The sequence below is a fragment of the Brienomyrus brachyistius genome, unplaced genomic scaffold (genome assembly GCF_023856365.1).
Source record: "Brienomyrus brachyistius isolate T26 unplaced genomic scaffold, BBRACH_0.4 scaffold42, whole genome shotgun sequence".
NCBI lineage: Eukaryota > Metazoa > Chordata > Actinopteri > Osteoglossiformes > Mormyridae > Brienomyrus > Brienomyrus brachyistius.
This window is the reverse complement of record NW_026042317.1, coordinates 577,774-597,500: the sequence shown is the minus strand read 5'-3', so window position 1 is coordinate 597,500 and position 19,727 is coordinate 577,774. Positions and strand designations below refer to the sequence as shown.

The following is a 19,727-nucleotide window of genomic DNA, read 5'->3' as shown; positions in this document are numbered from 1 at the left end:
CCCTATGGCAGGATATTTAGTTTGAACCTATGGAAAACCCACATAACACAGCAAGAACATGCAACCTCCACATACACAGAGCCAGAGGCACGATTTGAGCTTCCAGCCCTAGAAGTGTGAAGCTGCAGCACCATCCACTGAGCCACTGTCCTACCCTCATCATGTTCTTATTGCCATCTTTCAAAAAAGGGGATAGAAGTAATTTGTCTAACTATAGGCCAATCAGTCTAACTTGTATAACTGGTAAAGTTATGGAGGCTATAATCAAAGAGAAAATGATAGATTACCTGGACTCCAATAACATTTTGCGGGATAGCCAGCATGGATTTAGGAGAGGTAGATCCTGTTTAACAAATCTGTTGGAGTTTTTTGAGGAAGCTACTCAGGAAGTTGATGATAAGAAGGCCTATGATGTCATCTACTTAGATTTCCAAAAGGCTTTTGATGTTGTCCCCCACAAGAGGCTCCTACTTAAACTCAAAGCGACAGGTATTTTAGGTACCGTAGCGACCTGGATTGATAACTGGTTAACAGATAGGAAACAGCGAGTAGTTATAAGAGGCACAATGTCACAGTGGGCTTGCGTTCATAGTGGGGTACCGCAGGGTTCGATTTTAGGACCACTATTGTTCCTAATTTACATAAATGATATGGATACCAATATATATAGTAAACTGGTGAAATTTGCAGATGACACCAAGGTGGGTGGTGTAGCAGATACTGAATTAGTAGCTCAGTAGCTACAGCGGGATCTTGATTTAATTAGTGACTGGGCCGATACCTGGCAGATGAAATTTAACGTCGATAAATGTAAGGTACTCCATCTAGGGAGCAGAAATATAAAGTACAGGTATTTCATGGGTGTCACTGAAATAAAGGTAGCTGATCATGAGAAAGACCTTGGTGTGTATGTTGATGCTTCCATGTCCCATTCCCGCCAGTGTGGGGAAGCAATAAAAAAGGCCAATAGGATGTTGGGGTATATCTCCAGGTGTGTGGAGTTTAAGTCAAGGGAGGTAATGCTAAGATTATACAATTCCTTGGTGAGACCTCACCTAGAATATTGTGTGCAGGTTTGGTCACCATATCTTAAAAAGGACATTGTGGCCTTAGAAAGGTGCAGCGTAGGGCCACAAAAATGATTCCTGGTCTTAGAGGAATGTCATACGAGGAACGGTTACTTGAGCTAAATCTGTTCAGTCTCAAGCAAAGGAGACTGAGGGGGGACATGATCCAGGTATATAAGATTCTAACAGGTTTGGATGCTGTTCAACCAAATAGTTACTTCAGCATTAGTTTAAATACACGAACTCGTGGCCATAGGTGGAAATTAGCGGGAGAACATTTCAAGCTGGATTTAAGGAAGCACTTCTTTACGCAGCGTGTAGTCAGAGTATGGAATAGCCTTCCTGATAATGTAGTGCAAGCTGAATCCTTGGGTTCCTTTAAATCAGAGCTAGATAAGATTTTAACGACTCTGAGCTATTAGTTTAGTTCTCCCCAAGCGAGCTTGATGGGCCGAATGGCCTCCTCTCGTTTGTATAGTTCTTATGTTCTTATGTTCTTATTACCTACAGGACATGTGCTGCTGAAATGTATTTTCCGTGATATGAAATCACATCGTACCGGCTGAGCACATAATGTGATTCTTAATGGTTATTAAATCCAATCCGCAGACCAGGTGATTGGTCTCCCTGAAAAATAAAAAACTAATCAGCAGTGACACCAAGCTTAGTGAATCTCCCCACACCCCCATTTTAATGCTGGTTGTTAAGTCCATTATCCTTGTATTGTTTAAATAAAGTGGGTGGCCTGAGCTGAAGACCTCCTCACCAGTGGCCACCAAGTTACATCATTTTGAGATGCCTGCTGAACTGGATAAGCAGGTAGAAGGTGAATTACATCATGTGTCTTCTTCCAGTATCGCACTTACCAGGTAAAAGCGGGCCGAGGCGGACAGCCTCTGGGATTCCTACTGTGTGACACCATGGGACTGGAAGCAAGGGAGGATGGAGGGGTGAGAACTGAAGATATTGAGAGCATCCTGAAGGGCTACGTTCCAAACAAGTACCAGGTAAGAACTGTGTATCTAACCACACCTCAAAAACTACTGCTATATGAATACAGGAAATTAAGTCTCATTCACTGATTGTTTTTGGCATAAATAATGTGCTGTTGTTACATAAGTGTCATATGAAAGGACTCACATTGCTTTTCGCTTGAGTTTCCTATGATCTCACAGTCAATGCATGTCTGCATGTCATTCACACCTTTTTGTTTGTTTAGTTCAACCCTGTGCAGCCAATGAAAGCTGATAACTGTCAGGCATGGAGCTCATTGGCTCTTAAGGACAGGATCCACTGTGTGGTGTATGTGATAGACGCCTCCACAATTGGAATTGTGGACCAAGGAATGAAGAATAAAATTGATGAAATCAGAAAGAGAACTAACTCGGCAGGTCAGTGAGTGTGGAGAACAGGGAGGGAGGTGGCATCTATGATGGAGTGTGTGTCAGTGGGGGAGGGGTGGATCTGGGGGTCACAATTCACAAGCAACTATTTATATACATGTTGTAATATGCTTTAACACCTGCTTTTCCTGAACCATGATTAATACTGAAAAATCATACGGGAAAGTAGAAATGTAAGTTCACCCATGCGAACTAATGACTTTAATAATGTATTTGGATATTCAGTATGAACACAGAGAAGTACAGTTTACCGGACTAGAATATGGCAAACTGAACGTTTTCCGTGCCTTTGGCAGACAACATATAATATGTCACTAGTGAGACGTTTCTGTTGCTGTGTTTAGAGGTCCCTCTATTGGTGCTACTGACTCATGTGGACAAAGCGTGCCCGCATGTGGAAGAGGACTTGAAGAAGGTGTATCACAGCTGCTACATAAAGGATCTGGTGAGTTTCTGGGTCTAACATTGGAATCAGTACTAAAAGCTTGCAGCAGACACACACACAGTGAACAAGTGAGAGATAGCAGTTCATCTGGGTGAATGTTTGTGGGCAGTAGCAGGAAACAGAGTGAACAAGCAAACGTCACACATGCAACCAGCGGCAGGGATCGAGCCCACAGCCCTGGGGGGTCTGAACCTTTGGTTTATTATATTCCAATGGCTCACTAACCTTTATCTCAATTTTATTTTCTAAAACATATTTTCAGGCAGCAAAATGACCCTGTGGGCAGCACTGTGGCCTCACGCCTCCATAAACCAGGATGCTGGCCTGGGTGTCTCCTTCCTCAGGTCCTCTGTTTCATGGGATTGGGGGTTATGGATGGATGGATGACAAATTTGTGTCCAAAATTTGGATTTACATTTACTGCGTTTGCCAGATGCCCTTAGCCAGAGCGACTTGCATAAGTGGGTAGAAGTCTTATCAGTGATTACATTCTGATACATATTCAGTAGAAGCCGGTTATGAATACTATCACACTAAAAAACTCTATCGGCAAGTAGTACAGTTTTTTGACATTTAATTGCCCTCAGGAGCTTTAGAACTTTAGTCGTACAGTGGTACCCTCCAGCATAGTCCCTGGAGGGTGAAGAACTTGGTGGCGAGGGCAGCGGGCGTAGCCGGGACCTCCTGCTGGGGTGCAGCAGCTGCAGCAGGCAGAGGCAAAGGGAGCGCCTCAGGCGGTGGACCTGCAGGCAGCGGAGGCAGCCACTCAGGCTGCACGGCGGCCCGGCGTGTTCTCCGGACGGGAGAAGCTGCCCGGGGAGGCAGCTTAGCTGCGCAGGTGACCTCAGGAACAGCCGGAGAGTCCTCCTGTTCCCCGGCTGAGAGGGAGGCGGGGGCGAGTGCGCACGTCCCCAGAACGATCGGCGGGACGATCGCGTGCTTCTTCCTTTTTCGGGTCCTCGTCGGGAAGGGAGGTTGCGCGCTGTCCACAAAGGCAGACGGCGGGAGGACAGTCCCGGGCTCACTCGGAGCGACCCACCGCTCCGTCCAGAGCTCGGCCAGCTGCCGGAAGTTATCGCGCACCTCCTCTGCGAGGTGTGCGTCCTCCTCTAGGGACAGCTGGTCCAGGATGACCCAGCTCCAGCTGACGAGACCCCATGCCGGGGGATCTTCCCGGATGCCGGGCTGGGCGATCCAGAATAGCACCTGGTCAGCGTAACCGGCGTATTCTTCCTCAATCACGGAAGGTGCTTTCTTCCTAGGGTCTGTCATTCTGTCACGCTTCGCCGGTTGTGCGAGTAAGGCGCATGGGTAGGCAAGCGGGCAGGAAGGAGGCAGGAGGTGAAATCGGGGTAAACGGGAATTTAATGGCAGCTACGGACGGGACAGGATCATGCAACCAAACTAACATCAATTACAGACCCTGAACTGAGGCAAGACGGGGACTGAAATAGACAAGACAACAGGGTACAGCTGGGTATAATCAGGGAAGCACACGTGGATAATCAGGGGGGCGTGGCACACATGAGGATCGTACGAGCCGGGCGTGACACATATTTTGAGAGTAATAATTAAATACTGAGTGAGCAAGTGAGTATTGTGTAATACGTATAGTGAAGCGTATAGTGAAGATGATATTTCTGCTGGCGAGTGCATATGCAAGCGTGGTTTTTATGTGCGTGAGTTTTGAGACTAATTAAACACCATAGACCCTTTCGAGGTCCGAATTTGTACAGTTGAACGCTTCTCGACCCATAGATGTTCTAGTAGGAAAGGTTGAGATCCAACATATTGCCTTGAAAAAAAATACCCGTTTGATATCAGAGTTGGTTGAGTTAAGAGTTATTAAAGTTCCAAGGTTCTACTGTACATTCTCATTTGGCAGCATCTGCTAAAGGCAGATTTATACCATTTCAGTTGTGGCTTATTACAGCCCTGTTTGACACAAATCATGTGATACAGCAGCAGGAAATTATACATGAATGTATGTGTCTCTCTGCAGATCTACAGAGCTAGCGAGTGTCTGGGCATCCTACCATCAAATGTGATTCCAGTGAAGAATTACTTTGATGAGAGTGAGCTGAGTGACACCTGTGACATCCTGCTCCTCAAGGCCATGAAGCAGATGCTGGACTTTGCTGACAATTACTTTGACAGCTGGGAGGACGACACAGAGTAGATGAATTGATCATATTGAGGGGTTGTGCCATTGCCATTCTCTGTCCATGTCCTTGTGTTCTACACCACACCTTTGTTTCCTGTAAACCTGCGTTAGGCTCTTTCTGTACCTTTCCGACACAGAAACCTTTTCATAACCTGGATTTATAATTGTCTTGTCATTTGAGTATGAATGATGCTTAGATATATTCTATACAATATAAATTCGATATATCCTTTATATATGTGTATCCCCAAAGAAATCTCCTCAATTATAGAAGTACATATGGACTTGATGTTTTTCCTAGACAGCCCAGTCTTACAAGAGAAACAAAATAGTTGATTTTCACAGCATTTTCTTCCCGGCCAATGCCTTCTCTAGTTAAACCATAGAGACTATACTATCTTGCGTAGTCACTGGCTAACATACAATAGCCATTTCTGTGGTTTTTGTTATCTTGCCCTATTCATCACAATCGTGGTGAATTAAAAAAAATCTGTTAAGTCAAAAACAGTACTGTGTCATGTTATGCAAATATACATCCAGCACCATTGATCTACAGGGGAGTGGGCGGTACCAGGAACTACACCGAAAAGGGTATCACAACAGTCCTAACACCTTTCCGCATATGCTAATCATCCAAGGGCAGCACTGGCAATTAAATACACCACCAACAATTAATTATTGTTATATTAACTACTTTTATTAAGAAGTACTGTTAGGTTTTACAGTGTATACACATGCTGTCTTATCCATTTTGATTGTGATATCATCCTTTGTCCATTATGTTCGGAATTTTTGAAGAAGAATCGAAGCTGCGATCAGCTCAGCATCCCCCAACATGTGCCCAGAACGCTTCTTAATTCCAGTCTGTAGCATATCAACAAGAGGCTTGCAGTACTTCAGCTGCATCTTGACTGTCAAGTTTGATGGTCAGGAGGTTGATTGTCGGAAGTATCCACCCCATTTGGGCATTAGATTCCGCTTGCAGAATGTTGGTTGCCTGGGCGACAGGGCTCATTACAGCAGCATACTCAGTAAGGAACGCAAGTCGGCTGGGTTGAACCTGTAATGAAAACAAAACAAACAGCACCGCAATTTTAAGCCTACCTTTACATTGAATTAAATCAGAATATTGTACAAAAAAGAAAAAACTGAACACATTCATTTTAATTAACTAATAAAACACATAGCATAATTCTTACTTACATTGGGACCTTTAGGCACATTAGCACATTGGCACATTACTCCTACTGCCCCCTCACCCTTGTCTTCGATTATCCTACATAGTCTTTCCACTGCCAGGAACAAGGAATTCCACCTTGTCTTATTCGGTCGGAGAAGCTGGAGGGAACAGTGGACCTTCCACATTTGTTCCGCAGACCATTACACTTGCTAAATGTAGAATGGTACAATTTCCTGTATGCCTCACTGGATGTTGCATTTATGCCATCTTCTCTAGCTACTAGGTTTAGTAGATTACAAGCACAGCGCTGGTGTTTTGGCAGCTGGAATTCAAAACTGTCGTCTTCATTTAGAAGTGCAGAAGTATCAATGAAAAAAAAAAGGTTTGCATCCTGTTGGTTGTCAGTCATGGGTTGGTAGGGATTTTTTTTTCTTTCCCAGTGACAGCTGTGGATAGGAAATTTATTTTAGTTTTTACTTTTCTTTACAGCAGTGATGCTATTTTTTCACAACATAGCTTATCTGTACTACATGTATTCTACCAGCTTGTGTGTCCCAGCATGTTACACACATGCATGCACACGCACACACACATGTACATGTAGGGTATACCTATCCTTATGGGGCCCGCTCATTCACTTCTATGGGAAAAATGCTAACGCTAACTATGACTGTCATGACCCGGCTCGTCGGCTCCTCGTGTGTGCCACGCCCCCTGATTACCCGCGTGTGCGTCCCTGATTGTCTCCAGCCTTGTCTGATTACTTTGCTTAGTCTTGTCCTGTTTTAAGTCCTGGTCTTGCCTGTTACCCTTGTCCGTCATTGTGGATGTTTATTAGTCCCTGTCCGATGTTCCCTAGTCCCCGTTACTCCAATAAAACCCCGTTATTCCCCGTACCTGGTTTCCCTTGCCTGTTTCCCGCACGATCGCCGTCTCCAGTATTTCCGGATCGTGACAGAATGACGGACCCAAAGAAGAAGCAGAGAGAAAGGAAGAGGCTCCCTCAAGAGCCGATCTCTCTCGGCGCCTGCTCGCTCTCCAGGCTTTGGCTTCCGGCGGAGGACGAGAGGGAGGTACCTGCCCTACCTCCAGCCCGGGGGCCGACCACACGCGTCCCCGATCCTGCGTGGAAGTACTGGCTCTCAAGTGAGGACGAGGACGAGGAGCCCTTCCACTACCCGGAGCCAGAAGCCTTTTTTCCACCGTCCGTTTTTACGGACATCGCGCCGCCTCCCGCAACCGCCAGGCGCCTGCGAGGGAGACGGAGGAGAACGGCGATCGCCCGTACGGAGGACCTCCCTCCGTCATTGCCGGCGGACCCCGCTCCCGTGCGGCCGCCATTGCCGGCGGACACCGCTCCCGTGCGGCCTCCATTGCCGGCGGACACCGCTCCCGTGCGGCCGCCATTGCCGGCGGACCCCGTTCCCGTGCGGCCGCCGCCGCCTGCGCAGCCGTCTTCGCTGCCGCCGCCACCCATGATCCTCGCTGACAGGTACTTCACCCTCCAGGGACTGTATTGGAGGGTGATGGGAGAACCGGCCCCACAGGGCCCTCCGGAGGGGGAAAAGCTCGCAGTGCAACTGGGGCAGGATTTCGCCTCTTTCACTCCAGAATCCCCGTATTCGGATCTGGAGAGGATGGCTGAGGACCTCCGGAGGCTGATCAAGCTCCGGAGAGCTCCGGAAGCGCCCCCTCCGCCTGCAGCTCCAGGGCAGGCGCCCCCACTGCAGCAGCCTGCAGCTCCAGAGCAGGCGCCCCCACTGCAGCCACCTGCTGCAGCTCCAGGGCAGGTGCCCCCTCTGCAGCCACCTGCTGCAGCTCCAGGGCAGGTGCCCCCTCTGCAGCCACCTGCAGCTCCAGGGCAGGCGCCCCCTCTGCAGCCGCCTGCTGCAGCTCCCGGGCCGGCGCCCCCACTGCAGCCACCTCCAGTTCCTGACCGTGCTCCAGTTCCTGCAGAGGCACCCCCTCTGCAGCCGCCTGCTGCAGCTCCCGGGCAGGCGCCCCCACTGCAGCCACCTGCTGCAGCTCCAGGGCAGGTGCCCCCACTGCAGCCACCTGCAGCTCCAGGGCAGGCGCCCCCTCTGCAGCCGCCTGCTGCAGCTCCCGGGCCGGCGCCCCCACTGCAGCCACCTCCAGTTCCTGACCGTGCTCCAGTTCCTGCAGAGGCACCCCCTCTGCAGCCGCCTGCTGCAGCTCCCGGGCAGGCGCCCCCACTGCAGCCACCTGCTGCAGCTCCAGGGCAGGTGCCCCCACTGCAGCCACCTGCAGCTCCAGGGCAGGCGCCCCCTCTGCAGCCGCCTGCTGCAGCTCCCGGGCCGGCGCCCCCACTGCAGCCACCTCCAGTTCCTGACCGCGCTCCAGTTCCTGACCGCGCTCCAGTTCCTGACCGCGCTCCAGTTCCTGACCGCGCTCCAGTTCCTGACCGCGCTCCAGTTCCTGACCGCGCTCCAGTTCCTGACAGTGCTCCAGTTCCTGCAGAGGCACCCCCTCTGCAGCCGCCTGCTGCAGCTCCCGGGCAGGCGCCCCCTCTGCAGCCACCTGCTGCAGCTCCCGGGCCGGCGCCCCCACTGCAGCCACCTCCAGTTCCTGACCGCGCTCCAGTTCCTGACCGCGCTCCAGTTCCTGACCGCGCTCCAGTTCCTGACCGCGCTCCAGTTCCTGACCGCGCTCCAGTTCCTGACCGCGCTCCAGTTCCCGGGCAGGCGCCCCCCCCGCGGCCTGACCGTGTTCCTGTCCCGGCGCCCCGGCGACCTGACCGTGTTCCTGTCCCGGCGCCCCGGCGGCATGCAGCAGCTCCAGAGGCGCCCCCTCCGCCTGCAGCAGCTCCAGAGGCGCCCCCTCCGCCTGCAGCAGCTCCAGAGGCGCCCCCTCCGCCTGCAGCAGCTCCAGAGGCGCCCCCTCCGCCTGCAGCAGCTCCAGAGGCGCCCCCTCCGCCTGCAGCAGCTCCAGAGGCGCCCCCTCCGCCTGCAGCAGCTCCAGAGGCGCCCCCTCCGCCTGCAGCAGCTCCAGAGGGGTCCCCTCCGCCTGCAGCAGCTCCAGTCCCTGTCCTAGTCCCCGAGGTGGTCCTGGACAACTCCATCTTGGCTCCTCCCTCTTCGGAGGCGGAGGAGCTGGAATGGGACCCCTCGGGGACGGAACTCGTGGCCCCTTGTCCCTCGCCCCGGCGAGATCGACCCCGAACTAGGGTCGGCTTGTCTGTGTCCCGCAGGGGAAGGGGACACAGACGCAGGGCTGGGGTCCCGCCCGCCCTGCCCCCTGGCTCGCCCTCCCTCGCCTGCGCTGGGGCTCGGTTGGCGCCTGCGGGTCCTGGCCCTCCGGGTCGGCTGTCGCCTGCAGGTCCCTCTCCGGTGCCTCGTCGCCCTGCCTCGCTCCCCTCTCTGGGTCCTGGTCGGTCGCCTGGGGGTTCCCCGACGGCGGCTCCTCGGTCGCCTGCGGGGCCCTTACCTCCGGCCCTTTCCCGGACGTCGCCGCCTGCTGCGGCTCCCCCCTCCTCCGGGCCTTCGCCCTGGCCCCTTCCTACTCCCTCGTCCCCTTCCCCGGTGCTCCCTCCTGCTCCCTCCCTGGCCCCTCCGCGGGTCCCTCGCCCTGTCTCCTCGGCCCCTCCGGGGTCCCCTCCGGCTCCGGCCTCCCGGCCGCCTGCGGCCCCTCCGGCTGCCTCCCGTCGCCCGCTGGGGCTCCCTCGGGCTCCCCTTGGTACCCCCTCCTTCTCGCCCTATGCCTCTGCCTTCGTACCTCATGTCTTTGCCCCGTCTGCTTTTGTTCCTCGCCCGTCTGTTCCGCCCTTTCCTGCTCCTCGTTTCCCGATGTTCCCTCCTTGCACTCCCGCTCCTAGTGTCCCGCCTGTCCCTCCTATCTCTCCCTTCCTGGTCTGTCTCTCCGCTTTCCCGGTCCTGTGTCGAGTCGTGTCTTACGTTCTGTCTCTCGCTATGTTTTGTGCCTCTGTCCTGTTTCCGGTCTCTCGTTAGTTTTGTTCTTTTCTCGGTCCCGGTTCCTGTGTCCCGTTCGTCGCCTCCTCCCTGGCGCGCCCGGTGAAGCGCGCCTTTGGGGGGGGGTTCTGTCATGACCCGGCTCGTCGGCTCCTCGTGTGTGCCACGCCCCCTGATTACCCGCGTGTGCGTCCCTGATTGTCTCCAGCCTTGTCTGATTACTTTGCTTAGTCTTGTCCTGTTTTAAGTCCTGGTCTTGCCTGTTACCCTTGTCCGTCATTGTGGATGTTTATTAGTCCCTGTCCGATGTTCCCTAGTCCCCGTTACTCCAATAAAACCCCGTTATTCCCCGTACCTGGTTTCCCTTGCCTGTTTCCCGCACGATCGCCGTCTCCAGTATTTCCGGATCGTGACAATGACAACCTTAACCCCCACCCTGCTCTAACCATAACCATAAGTAACCAAGCAAAATACAAGAGTTTTTGCATTTTTAGTTTTTTCATAGCAGTCACTGACCTTTATAAAATAGAGTTTCCTGGTCCCCATAAGGGAAAAAAACAGATATTTATCATGTTATGGGGACATTGTGTCCCCATAAGGATAGGTATACCCGCTCTCTCTCTCTCTCTCTCTCTCTCACACACACACACACACACACACGCACATTTTCATATGAACAAAATATTTAGTCAATATGAATGCTTCAATGTTATTAAAATGTGCTGATTTTAAATGTGTGTACCATTGGTACTGAAGACATCTCAGGCAACATTTCAGCTAATATCTTTAATAGTATTAACCTCAATACTCTCACAACCTTTCTTAGGAAAAACCTTAAAAATAAAATTGAACATTTAAAAACGTTGAATTTTAAGTCGCCAGCCATTGAAATCGCTCACTTGTGCTTTACATATGGTCCAGCCGCAATGTGCTTCTTGCCAGCTGAAATGCAAACTTGGCAGCAGGGTAAGACCGTTTTAAATTGTTCCAGCATCTCGAAGGAACAAACAGGCACGCTTAGGTTCACTCAAATACACTTTAATAAATAACACAAAATAACCTCGCATTTAACAGCAATACCAAGATATCGTATCAAAAGCAAATGCAAAATAATCCATACTACCATCCATCCATCCATTTTCCAAACCGCTTATCCTATTGGGTCGCGGGGGGTCCAGAGCCTATCCTGGAATCAATGGGCACGAGGCAGGGAACAACCCAGGATGGGGGGCCAGCCCATCGCAGGGCACACTCACACACCATTCACTCACACATGCACACCTACGGGCAATTCAGCAACTCCAATTAGCCTCAGCATGTTTTTGGACTGTGGGGGGAAACCGGAGTACCCGGAGGAAACCCCACGACGACACGGGGAGAACATGCAAACTCCGCACACATGTGACCCAGGCGGAGACTCGAACCCGGGTCCCAGAGGTGTGAGGCGACAGTGCTAACCACTGCACCACCATGCCGCCCCATACTACCATGGATATCGAATTATTTTATATATAGCTAATAAGAAAAGATGCAAAGATACAGTAGGAAAATAAATATATATATAGAAAAGAAGCAATGAAATATAAGAATTATTATCACAAGCAGTGATAATTATTCCCAAGAATCAATGAAAGGCATAAGCAGTTGCAGAGCTATTTATAATCGGACGTGCTATAATCACCCACCTTCACACACGGACCAGGGAGCCCCTTTCAGTCCTGGCAGGAGACCAACACGTGATTCCTGAGAAGTGCCGGGCGATGCGCGCTCTATCCCACGGCTGATCTCCGGTCAACACCGGGATCTCCCCCTTCCTTTATACTAATTTTGGCGCTGCATGTGGGCTGGGGTCAAGCTGGCCAGGCTCACCCCTCCCCTCAGCCAATGCGCTCTTAATTCTCCAATTTTGTCTGGGTGATGCTGCTTGCGGTTTCAATCAGAAATGATAAGACAAGTGTCCTTGAGCAACGCTTTCCCTCTTTCCTGAAGACAAGTGTCCTGTGAACCGATCAGGGGCTTACGAAACATATTGCGCAACACTTTCTCTTGACCATAGGAAAACCCCTCAACAAGGTAAGTATCCTTGAACAGGGTGAGCATCCCGTGAAACAAATTAACAAGGTGAGCGTCCTTGAACAGGGTGAGCATCCCATGAAACAAATTAACAAGGTAAGCTCTCAATGTCATGCTTGAAATCTGGAATTAGATGAACCTGAATGATCTTGCTCAGAGACTGAAGGAAGACCAGCAGAAGTGTAATCATATTTTTAACCTTTCTAGTTTTTCATATAAAACGTCATCTTTTTTAGGTCTTGAAAAATAAATATATTAAATAACATTATATGGGAATATAAATGATGAAGAGTTTGTTACATACCGATGTCGAAGATAGAAATGAATATAAAATTCTTTCTTATTTCAGGTAACTGTGGAATTAAAATTGGACATCGGTAGGCCCGGGAGGTTGGCATATTGGGTCTGTGTGTGTCTTAGGCCTTAGGCAAGAAGAGATTGTTTTGAATACTGTGTGACCTCGCTTCGTGATAGCTGCCTGCAGTAAGTTCTGCAGACCCTGAGGAAAGCTCGGGCCTTGGAGAAGCAGACAGCGGAACAAAGGGGGGGAGAAACCACTTGCAGGAAGAGATTCGAAGCTGCCTCAACTGGTGCACAGCGAGTTATAGCTTTATAAAATAGTTGCGGCAGACAATATATAGCAAGCTATGCGGTAGTGCAAATGTATAAGTAATCATGTTAATCATATTAATCATATGTTAACCATGTATTGGCAGTGATTCAATGACAATATGTCAATACGTTAATCATAAATCAAAGGACAACCAAGTATTTACAGTGATTCAATGTCATGTAATCAATATCTATATTCATATCTCCAGTAGGAGCCTAGCAGTCGAGACATGTTCTGGTAAACTGAGCAGAATGGGTGGACTTTACCTTGCCACCAAGGTGAACCAATAGAATTTGAGAATTGTGTTTGTTATACGTTTGAGCTCGGTTCATTGGTGTTTTGTGACCAATCAGGATTTAGACACCCTTACTGTAGAGTGGGAGTTATGGTTTATCAACTGGTTGCTCGGGGAACTCCGGAGGATTTGGTACCAAATGCCAGAGTGTGATGAGAGCGCTTTGCTGAGTTGCTAGAATAAAAGAGATTTCCTTTACCTCATCAAACTGAGAGGTCCAACTTTTATTCTAAGTATTATATTTAAAATTTTTCTACCACAGTTGTCGCCCAACGTGGGGCAGCTGAGTTCTTTGTTTGTTCCAGACGATGGGGTCCTGCGATAGAAGTAGGTAAGGCATAGAGCCTGATGGGACCAGATCCAGATGAGATTGAGGATTGGCCCAGTCCCTCGTCAAGGAACAACGGAGATCACGCTGTCCCAGAGCTGAACATTCCTGAGACTGATTTGGCCGGACCTGTGTTGGTGAGGTAAAGGCTTCTCTGTTTATTCATTTTTGCTGCTGCTTTGCTTGATGCTGAAGGTTATGTTGTGATAGTGTCTGAGTGTGTGAGAGTCCGCCGTGACTGTGGGATCCAAGCACGGGGAAGCGCTGAACGCGGATAGGAAGGCCGTAGGGAGAGCGCTCATCCACCTGTAATAGGGAAAGGGTGCGGTCCAAGGGGAAACCTGAGTGACCTATTACGTGGGTTAGGTGGATGCACGAGACCTTGGGAAAGTCCGTGATTTTGAGTGGCGCCACTGTGTATTTGTGTGACGGGGCACAAGACGGCAGGGAAGCCGTCAGACAGCAGGGAAGCTGTCACCCGCGGAGGGCCAGACACGACAGTGAAGGCTTGGTGCATCAGGGGCAGAGGACAGGGCGGTGTGTGTACTGCGTGGCGTGGCATTGTATGGCGGAGGCTGGACAGTGAATGCATTGCATGCAGTAGCCCAGCACTGCGTAACAGGCCAAAGACGGGTAAGATTCCTGTGTGTGGACAGGGACAACCTAAGACAGGCGCTGTCGTAGACCCCTGACTCCAGGCTGAGGGACTGTTCGGGGTTTGGTCCACTCTCGGTCCCACGGGAGTGTAAAGGGTGTATGGTTTTGGAGAATGTGTATGTGGTAAAGGGTGTGCAGTACCCTCCCAGGTGCAGTATCCTCATTGAGATAAATTGATACATGGAATTTTGCTCCACACTGACGCATGCAGGTGTCAAAAGTAAAGATAGAATTGTGTTTTTAGAACATCTAATGTTTAGAATTACACTTGGTTCTTTTAGGGTTTTGTCACCCAGTAACAAGTTGTCTTGTTTAGTTTAGTGGTCACCCAGTAGCTGCGTGCTTTGTACAGACGGCAGCTACCTTGCAAACATTCGCACTCCCCTGAAAGGGACTCAGAGATCGAGAGGGAGATAATGAGGGAATGTAAAAAAAAAAGGGGGGATAAGGGAAAACCATCCCCAAGGCAAATAATGGAACGGGTGACTGGCCTGAGACTAAAGAAGGCTTGTAAAAATTGGTATCATCAGACTGGGCGTAGATGACCAAAGGAGGGCACTCTAAACATATTGGAGATAGAATGTTGTGAAACGTTATTGGAAAGGAGAGGGAATGTTTGTTGTAGTATGGGACTGTACAAGCCAGAATATTATTTTCGGTGGAAGTCTGTGGCCTTGATGAGGATTCATGATTGATAAGGAAAGTCGTGTAATGGTTAGCAGAGAGGAAAGGGGGGCTGATCCGACTGCTGCTGTTTCTCCACCTGTGGCTGATGCTGATGCTGAGAAGAGGAAAAAGCCTAATGCAGATCTCCTGTATCCTGTCCTGCCTGAAGTGTCCCCTCTTCCACCGCTGCCACCTGCACCTCGCCCTCCTGTCCAGGTCCCTCCTCCCCCAGGAAGAGGTGAGCCCTCTGCCCCTGCTGCAGAAGGGGGGCAGTGGGTCCGATGCCACATCCTTCTGTAAAGCAGGAAGAGTCTTCCCATGATGAGGAGGATGAGGACAATGACCAAGAGAATGATGATGAGGAAGAAGAACATGTACCCAAAGGCCGGGACAGAGGCTTTGGGACTGTTTTGTTTATAGGAGAAAGAAAACTTTGCCGCTTGGTAGCAGATGATACAATTCTGAGAGACCGTATCCCTGAAGGTCAAGAACAGCCTGAAAGATTGCATTGCACTGCTCAGTTTTCTGGAAGAGGAGGGGCTGAGTGGATAAAGGATTTCGAAGCTGCAGGAAAACTGGGAGAGACTGTTGTGCTTGATCACCTCTATGTTGCAGAGGACAGGTCTGCTGCATCTGTCCATTTGTCAGCCGCCCAGGAGCAGTGATATGTGGGAGGTTCGGTCCCCCATTTATCATATGGGCAAAAGGGGTCATTAGAATAGAAGGACTTAGGACCCTGAGTCGCAGAATGTGAGAGAAGGACCGTGTAAGTGTATTTATAGGATGGAAGGTGGATGTGTGGAGATGGACAGGTGCAAAGGTACAAAATAGATCACTGTGTAGAGGTACAGAGAATGGGGGATGCAGAAGAATGTAGGGAGAAAAGTGTTCATCCACTGCCAGATTGGTTATGGGAAGTACCTGATTGCTTGTGGGCAAAAGGGAAAAATGATTTTGGCAGAGTGGTGTCAGCTGAGCCTTTGGTGGTCCACCCCAAGTCTGACTTTCGCCTCACGAGGCCCAGTATCCCTTATCTAGAGATGCAGAGGAGGGAGTGAGAGAAGTACATGCAGATCTGGTGAAAGGGGGGGCTATTAAGGAAATAGCCTATTCTCCAGTTAATTCAGCCGGTAATATTAGCCTGACTGACATCCCCGACCGATGCTGATATCTTGATTTGTAATGACTATCGGCCAATACCGATATGTTAACTGATATATACACTGATGACCAAAATTGTGGAAACACTTGCAATTTTTTAAGATTTTATGAACTGTTACACCAGTTATTTATTTAATTGTCTAATGTATAATATGTGTAACATTCTTTCATTGTTTTGAAACATTACTGCCAATAAAACTGGACTCACTATTCATAAAGAAATGTACAATAATCACATTAAATTGTACAAAGACACTCTTTGCCTTTCTAAATCTAATTATTACTCTGGTTTAATCTTGTAAAACCAACATAACTCTAGGACTCTCTTTTCTCTTCTTAACAGCATCACCAAACCCCCTGGTTCACTCTTTTACCACCTCCAATCCACCGACTTCGCTAATTCACTCATGTCATTTTTCACGATCAGCAACATTCACCAACACCTCCCATCTTCCGGCGCTGCAGTCCTTGGAGTGGATATCTGTGCGTCTCCTTCGTACCTAGGTACCACTTTTTCCAGCTTTACCCTCCCCTCTATTACGGACATTATTGAACTGGTTAAAAAATCTAAACCCTCCACATGTCCCCTTGACCCGCTACCTACTGTCCTTATAAAAACTTGCCTTCCAGTACTAGCTCCCCTCATCACCAACATTATTCACTCATCTCTCACTTCTGGAACGGTTCCCTTATTACTCAAAACTGCTACTGTGACTTGGTTTACTGTGGTTTAGATCCTAATGATTTCAACAACTTCCGTCCCATTTCTAATCTGCCATTCATCTCCAAAATTCTCTAAAAAATCGTTGCTTCTCAATTACATGCCCACCTTAATAATAATAATCTTTATGATCAGTTTCAATCCGGCTTCCATCCCCTCCACAGTACAGAAACAGCACTTATAAAAATCACTAATGATCTTCTTATAGCTGCTGATACCGGTTTGCTTTCCATTCTCATCTTTCTCGATCTAACCGCTGCCTTTGACACTATTTCCCACAGCCTTCTCCTCCATAGACTATCTTCTATCGATATCACGGACATTCCACTTACTTGGTTCACCTCATACCTCACCAACCGTACACAGTACATACACTTAAAATCACACACATCTAACACCTTCCCTCTGTCCTCTGGGGTTCCCCAGGGCTCTGTCCTGGGGTCCCTCCTTTTCATTATCTACATCCTCCCTCTTGGTTTTATCTTTCGTAAGCACAACATTCATTTTCATTGTTACGCGGATGACACCCAGCTCTACCTTTCCTCTAGCCCCTCATCATCACTTCCTCCATCCTCACTTACTCTCTGTCTACAGGAACTCAATGTATGGTTCTCCACTAACTTTCTCATGCTTAACAGTTCCAAAACAGAAGTCCTCTTAGTAGGCACCCCATCTGCAATCTCCAAATCTAGCAGCTTCTCAATTAATATCAACAATTCAATTGTCCATCCATCCCCTCAGGTTAAGAGTTTGGGTGTCGTCCTCGACAGTACACTTTCCATTCACTCACACATCAATAATGTTACTCGGTCCGCATACTTCCACTTACGTAATATTTCTCGTCTTCGCCCCTCTCTCACTCCCCACACCACGGCTATTTTAGTTCACAGCCTTGTAACCTCCCGTATCGATTACTGTAATTCTCTTCTCTTTGGTCTCCCTAATAAATCCCTCCAGAAATTGCAGCTCCTTCAGAACTCTGCAGCCCTATTTTTCACCATATCACTCCTGTCTTACAACAACTCCACTGGCTTCCCATAAAACATAGAATTAATTTAAAAATATTGATTACCACTTTTAAAGCACTACATAACCTCGCTCCTCCATACATATCTAACCTCATCCACTTTGCTGCTGTGAGGTGTGAGGCAACAATGCTAACCACTGCACCACCATGCCGCCCCCTGTGCTAATAATAATTATAATAATTATTCCCTGTGAGTAAATTCTGTTCACACCTCCCCCAACTTGCCCCATCTTATGGGGAAGATGATGGTGCAGGAGGTAGTGCTATCATTTAGCAACCAGAGAGTTGCAGGTTCAAGGCCTGGTTTCTCCTCACCCCATCAAAGTGTCCTTGAGCAAGACACTGAACCCCAAATTGCTCCCGGCGTGCAGGTTGGCGCCTTGCATGGCAGCCTCTGCCTCCGGAGTATGAATGTGTTGTGTGTGGATGGGTGAATGTGAGCCACCTGTAGCAGCACCTAGGGAGCTGGGGGTGAATGGCCTTGCTGAAGAACCGGCAAACATAACTGAGCCCAGGCTTGAACCAGTGACCTTCTGGTCACAGGTTGAAAGGTTGAGCCCACGAAGCCACTTGCTCCCCCCTAAGGTTGCAGGCTTCTTGAGTTCATGTAGGAAGAAAAGTCTTTTTTGGACTTTGTTGGTGATGGAGGCATGTCCCACCATGATGGTGGTCGTGGTCCCCTGGAATTGGCATAACTCCACCACAGATATGGCCTGGCCAGTGCTTTCCTAAAGAAGGCAGGCGGGGTTGCTGATTTTAAATTTAGCCTGTTGGTGTTAATGCATTTGTGTAGTGCTGCCCAGCATTTAATGTAATAGCAGAACTCACTGTAGCACAGTGCTTTCAGGTGACAGCTCAGTCACACTTCTTTTTAATGAATGAACTTAATGCATTAAGTATTAAAAAAAATCACCACATGGTCGTGTAGGAGAGAGTTTGATATTGGGGGGGGGGGCACAACTTAATAGTATAAAGGCAAAGGCATATTTATAGGAGGGGCGAATGTAGCCAAATTAAATATTGGGGGTACGCTTCGGCAATAATCTGCTTGCTGTTCCTTTTGTTGAGGGCAGAGCTAATCAATTAAGTTAAGTGAGCTGGTTGTGAGATCTAACAAACACGTGGAATGGCTGAGCTGAGGAGAGGTTTGGGAACCAAAGCCGTGTTCTTATAACCATCCAACAAGGTATCAGTCACTTTTTGGAAAACAGGAGAAATTCAAGTTGCTTTTTATTGGGTTACTGTTTCAGTTCTGACTTTTTTTGACTGCTAATACATGCTTTCTACTCAGACAAATAGCTGTAAACATTTTTATTGGCTGCCTAAGACTTTTGCACAGCACTGTACCTGTGCCTCCAGGAATGGACACCAGGCTGAACACTGGATACACGCCATAGAAAATGTTATTATTGTTAGGTAGCATCATTATATTCATTTTATTGTTTCCTGTTATCATATTCACATAATTAATGGTATCAAAAGTGAATCCATTCATTGTCCTATTCAGGATTGCAGGGGGTCTGGAGTCTATTCCAGAGGCTATGGGTGCTAGACAGGGAACAACCCAGTATGGGACGCTGGCCAAGCGCAGGGCACCCTCATGCACTATTCACACACACATGCACACCTGTGGGCAGTTCGGTAACTCCAAGCCTCAGCATGTTTTTGGACTGTGGGGGGAAACCGGAGGACTCAGAGGAAACCCCACGACGACATGGGGGGAAACCGGAGTACTCAGAGGAAACCCCACGACGACATGGGGGGAAACCGGAGTACTCAGAGGAAACCCCACGACGACATGGGGGGAAACCGGAGTACTCAGAGGAAACCCCACGACGACATGGGGGGAAACCGGAGTACTCAGAGGAAACCCCACGACGACATGGGGGGAAACCGGAGTACTCAGAGGAAACCCCACGACGACATGGGGGGAAACCGGAGTACTCAGAGGAAACCCCACAGCGACATGGGGGGAAACCGGAGTACTCAGAGGAAACCCCA

The 19,727-nt window shown here is 49.2% G+C and overlaps 2 protein-coding genes across 2 annotated transcripts in view; one reads left to right on the top strand and one right to left on the bottom strand.

Annotated features, from left to right (window-relative positions):
- The window catches only part of LOC125722764 (uncharacterized), a 138,944-nt gene extending 133,360 nt beyond the window's left edge, over positions 1 to 5,584 (top strand). Inside the window, exons 10-13 of the mRNA XM_048998965.1 lie at positions 1,922 to 2,074; positions 2,287 to 2,458; positions 2,815 to 2,915; positions 4,918 to 5,584. Of these exons, the coding sequence (XP_048854922.1) occupies positions 1,922 to 2,074; positions 2,287 to 2,458; positions 2,815 to 2,915; positions 4,918 to 5,094 (603 nt within the window). The 3' untranslated portion in view covers positions 5,095 to 5,584. The remainder of the gene's footprint in view (positions 1 to 1,921; positions 2,075 to 2,286; positions 2,459 to 2,814; positions 2,916 to 4,917) is intronic.
- A 45-nt stretch (positions 5,585 to 5,629) lies between these two features.
- LOC125722816 (ribosome-binding protein 1-like) lies at positions 5,630 to 17,328 on the bottom strand. Its single transcript, XM_048999000.1, has 4 exons — positions 17,237 to 17,328; positions 8,315 to 9,413; positions 8,021 to 8,068; positions 5,630 to 5,656 (listed from the first exon to the last, which is right to left on the bottom strand). The coding sequence occupies exons 1-4, from the start codon at positions 17,326 to 17,328 to the stop codon at positions 5,630 to 5,632; spliced, it is 1,266 nt and encodes a 421-aa protein (XP_048854957.1).
- Positions 17,329 to 19,727: the final 2,399 nt, after the last annotated feature.